The sequence below is a fragment of the Austrofundulus limnaeus genome, unplaced genomic scaffold, assembly GCF_001266775.1.
Source record: "Austrofundulus limnaeus strain Quisiro unplaced genomic scaffold, Austrofundulus_limnaeus-1.0 Scaffold522, whole genome shotgun sequence".
NCBI classification, from domain to species: Eukaryota; Metazoa; Chordata; class Actinopteri; order Cyprinodontiformes; family Rivulidae; genus Austrofundulus; species Austrofundulus limnaeus.
Genome location: NW_013952924.1, coordinates 97,298 through 101,520, shown reverse-complemented (window position 1 = coordinate 101,520; position 4,223 = coordinate 97,298). Strand labels below are relative to the sequence as shown.

At 39.6% G+C, this 4,223-nt stretch overlaps 2 protein-coding genes across 4 annotated transcripts in view; one reads left to right on the top strand and one right to left on the bottom strand.

Moving 5' to 3' along the window:
• The window catches only part of ino80b (INO80 complex subunit B), a 5,247-nt gene extending 4,046 nt beyond the window's left edge, over nucleotides 1-1,201 (top strand). For both annotated transcript variants that reach the window (XM_014026065.1, XM_014026064.1), the window contains exon 5: nucleotides 317-1,201. In XM_014026065.1, coding sequence (XP_013881519.1) covers nucleotides 317-781 — 465 coding nt within the window. In that variant the 3' untranslated portion in view covers nucleotides 782-1,201. The remainder of the gene's footprint in view (nucleotides 1-316) is intronic.
• An 810-nt stretch (nucleotides 1,202-2,011) lies between these two features.
• intu (inturned planar cell polarity protein) overlaps nucleotides 2,012-4,223 on the bottom strand; it is a 35,039-nt gene continuing 32,827 nt past the window's right edge. For both annotated transcript variants that reach the window (XM_014026052.1, XM_014026051.1), the window contains exons 16-17: nucleotides 2,954-3,096; nucleotides 2,012-2,579 (exon numbers count right to left, since the gene is read on the bottom strand). In XM_014026052.1, the coding sequence (XP_013881506.1) occupies nucleotides 2,468-2,579; nucleotides 2,954-3,096 (255 nt within the window). In that variant the 3' untranslated portion in view covers nucleotides 2,012-2,467. The remainder of the gene's footprint in view (nucleotides 2,580-2,953; nucleotides 3,097-4,223) is intronic.

Below are 4,223 nucleotides of genomic sequence, written 5' to 3'. Positions count from 1 at the left end.
CCTTCAGGGTGGATAAAGCTCGCTAGCAGCCTCGCAGCGATGACCTATCCACGTTATCATTTACCCAGAATGCTTTGCGTGTAAATAAAATGGCCCCATCCGTGCAATATTTTTTAAACTTTTAGTTTAAAAATGATAAAAACTGAACATCCTACAGTATTTTTACAGTCTTTATTTTACAGTTAAAATATATATTTATTAAATAAAGTCTAATGTTACAACTAATTATGGATCCCTTTAAGGGAATAAATTAGACATCCTGAAAAACTTCAGTAAAGATATGAATTTGTCTCTTGATGTTCTYGTTTCTCTTCAGAAAGCCCTCCTTCACAAGCAGCAGGCCCAGCCTCTGCTSGAGCTGCCCATGGGCTACAAGGAGAAGGAGATGACCGCAGAGATGATGCAGAAGCGGGAGGAGCGGGCCCGCAAGAGACGCCTGCAGGCCGCCAAGAAAGCAGAGGAGAACAAGAATCAGACRATAGAGAGGCTGACCAAAACCAGCAAGGCCAAGATCAAGAGCCTGAAGGAAAAGAGGTCCAAGCACAGCCAGTGCCCCATGGTTCACTACAGCGACTCGGCTCAGGGAATCACCATCTCGTTCCCCTCGGGGGTCTCTGCTCCAGTCCCCGCACCTCGCTGCCCTGCTCCGGTGGCGCCGGTGAACTGCGGCGTTGGTGGGTGCTCCAACCTTAAAAAGTACTCCTGCTCGAAGACGGGGGTTCCTCTCTGCAGCCTGGAGTGCTACAAGAGAAACCTGCTGCTTGTGCAGAGCACAGCCTGAAGCTCAGAATGTGATGAGTCATGTTTAAGTAAGACACGAGTCGTGAAGAACTTTATGCTTAAATAAGTCCTTTTAAACAATGAGTGTGTGACCTCTCATCAGACTGCTCAGTGGATTTTTTGCTGTCATTTTGCWTTTCTGTGCTACTTCACAATTCAGACACTTTGAAGTGAGGTTCTGTGGAGAAGTTATGAACAGTCAATATCTTACCTGCTTTAGATAGCTGTTTGATGGACCTCAATTTGGTTAAATTCTGACGGACTGACAAGGTAAAGGCTAGCACGGCTAAAAGTGAACCTTCAAGTTTTTGTTGCTGCATTTTTAATTTTACTGTGTGGGAACCTTATAGACTAATAAAACAATTAGCTGTTTAAAAATAATAAAAATCCTTAAATAAAGACCACTGATGCTAGGTTAAAACAGCTCCATTACTCAAAATTTTAATAGTTCATTCAGTCGCTACTTTATTAACTTGTATTGTGCTGTTGTTTTCACGTTGCAGAGGGATTTTTATGGTCTTTAAAACTTGGGGCATATCCCACAAAAACAAAATTTCCGTTGGACTAACTGCAATGAATGAAATCGACATTTGTGAGAAGCTGATGTGAAATTTTCGAAACTCAATGACAGTGGGTTGACCCAATTTATGTATTTTTATTTTACTGTTCTTTAACCAGACATTAGTTTGTCAAAACAGATTTTAACATCTTAAAACAGCTCCAATAATTCAAATTTTTCTTAAGTTCTTATTAATCTACTAAAATACCCAGCAAAACATGATGGAAGAAGCTTATTGCTGCTATTTGCTCCTGCAAATAACCACAAATTTCCATCTATACAACCATGTAATGTGAAATTGAGCACAATGTTAATGTTTATAAAATAGCTTCTGCATCAACAGCTATGAAATGTTTTCACATAATTAGTATTTAAAGACAGCAGAGATCCGTTTTGATCTGAGCCGTTAGCTCGTTAATCCAGCCTATAATCTCTTTAACTCACTGAACGACTCATCTACAACAGTTAAGATATTTTCCATTTGTGTCTCTTTAAACACACCAATTATGTACAACATGAAAAAGATGAGTCTGTAACCCAAATGTCACCCAGTATTTGATTTCCAGTTATGACATTTAATTAAAATAGATGTTTTAGATTTTAAATAACATTTTTTTCCCAATAATGTGCATATGACAGTGCTTGAAGATCAAGTAAAAATACTCTGAAACATTAAAAAGCTGTTGATTTTATTGAGTCCATTCCCATACAAAACTGTACAATATTTAAATTAAGGAACAAAGAATGTTTTTGCTTCGCTGTATATAAATGAAAATATTAATGTGACGCAGTATTTGCTGTCAGGTCTGAAGTTTGTGGTTTAGCTTTGGAAACTTCACAGCAAAGAGCTTTAACCAGCTGGTCGTACAGGAGAGGAGATACTGGTCGAGGCACGAGAAGGATCTGGGTTGAAGCTGAGGTCAGACTGTTGACTTGGCTCAAAGCCTTCGTGACGCTTCGCTGTAATCTGCAGAAAATCCATCCAGAAATCGGAGGTACCTTCCTGTTACATCACCTCCCAGGCAGCTGTAAAGCTCTACGCTCAGATGGCGTCTAAAGAGCCTCAGATTTATTTTCCTGACAGCACGACTGGAACTCTTCGCCTTTCGTGTCCATTTTGACGATGCGTCACAAAGCCAAACCGAAGGAGAGCCTGAAGGCCATCTCAACAGGAATCTCTGGAACGGAGTCGTGAAAACACACGTAGAACTCCTGAGGAACGGGCTCCAGCAACATCCTCCTGGATACGAGATGAAAAGAGAGATGGTTTATCTTAAAACCAAAGGCCTTGAAGTGGAACTCCTGCTACATTAAAGCTTTGGATCCTGCTCTAGTTTCAGATCTGCTTTAACCTGATGCAAACTGGAAAACTTTCAAGRACAAATGATTTTATCGGGTTCAAAGTGTACTTTCTTTCTCAATCTGTTTTGGTTCATTTCAGTCGTAAAACAGATGGAAGAAGTAGATCTTCTGAAAGAAAGCTGAATCTTCTCTCTGCTGCCTTTCACTTCATTGTGTTTTTCTATTTTGTTTTTAAAGAAATGAATAAAGTTTGAAATAAAATAAAAATAAACAAACTCATCCTTTCTAACAGTAATACTAAGGAGAACATACCCTATCACCCAGTACGTCATGGTGGGGGCCGGTTTCTTCTGGTCGGTCCAGTTCTCTGGTTTGCACTGAAACAGAACCCCGTGTTCTTTGACCGGACCCAGACCCCAACCTGCATTCTGAGGCCTGTCTGCTGCGCGGCGGCCCTGCAGGACACAAACAACCGCTCACATGATGCTGTCTACATGCAGAGCAGAAAGAAAACGGCTCGATTTGAGATCCATCTGTTGGATGACGCAGACTGTGGTGCCACTGCTGGTACTCAGTTGAGTTGACTTTTAGACGTCCAGGTTTTAAATCAATTGTAAACTTTACATTTATGATTTAATGCACTAAAATAAAACAAATTTAAAAGGTGGAAAGATAGTAATACATGTCCGGCCCTTGAGCTGTTGACTTGAGTAAATGTGGCCCTCTGATTTATTAATTTGGTTGAACAGTCCTGTAATAATATCTAATAATAAGATGCTTTAAAGCCAGCATTGACCCTAAACTACATCTTCCATAATGCATGTGGATCATTTTTCTCCCACCACCAGGTGGAGGCACACAGCGTTCAAAAGTATCCAGCGAAATTTGCATTTCTGCATTTTCGCTGGCTGCTTGATGTACTGGGAAGTGGGAATTTCCCATTTACAAATTGTAAATTTAAACTGGATCGCCCCTCCAGTGGGAATTTCCTGTCAGGAAGTGGGAGAGTTCAGAATTCAAGACTGCAGCTACTCACCACAAGTCAATGTTGAGTAAAACTCTTTAATTAGTATTTTTGTATTATTTATTTCACATTTAGTCTGTTGTAAACGCAATAATTTTCAGTATTTATAAGAGGACGTGTTAAAATGCTGTTTTTATGCAGGAAATACCACGTAGAGCTCACTTATTGTTTGTTAGCGGGGCTCAGTCACAGCATTTAGATGAGGAATGTAACAAGAAGGGCGAGCATAACACTCACGTAGCCCTCAGTGAAAATGAGTTTGACACTTCTGCTCTAGCAGTATGGAGTATCAACTGTTTACAAAATAAGGTAATTAAATAAAAGCTAACAAGCAGAGAAAGACATAAAAGACRAATTGTTGAAGGAAATAATGATCTCGGCTCCGATCAGAAACCTCCCAAACCATCATCATGGTGGTACTTGGAGAGTTTAATATTTTGTTAAAGGGCCAATATTGTGTGTTTCTCAGGCATATATTTAAATACTATACCATAATAAAGTATCTATGTCACCTTTAGTTGTTATTAAAATGCTGTTTTTATGTTTAAATAGAAAATA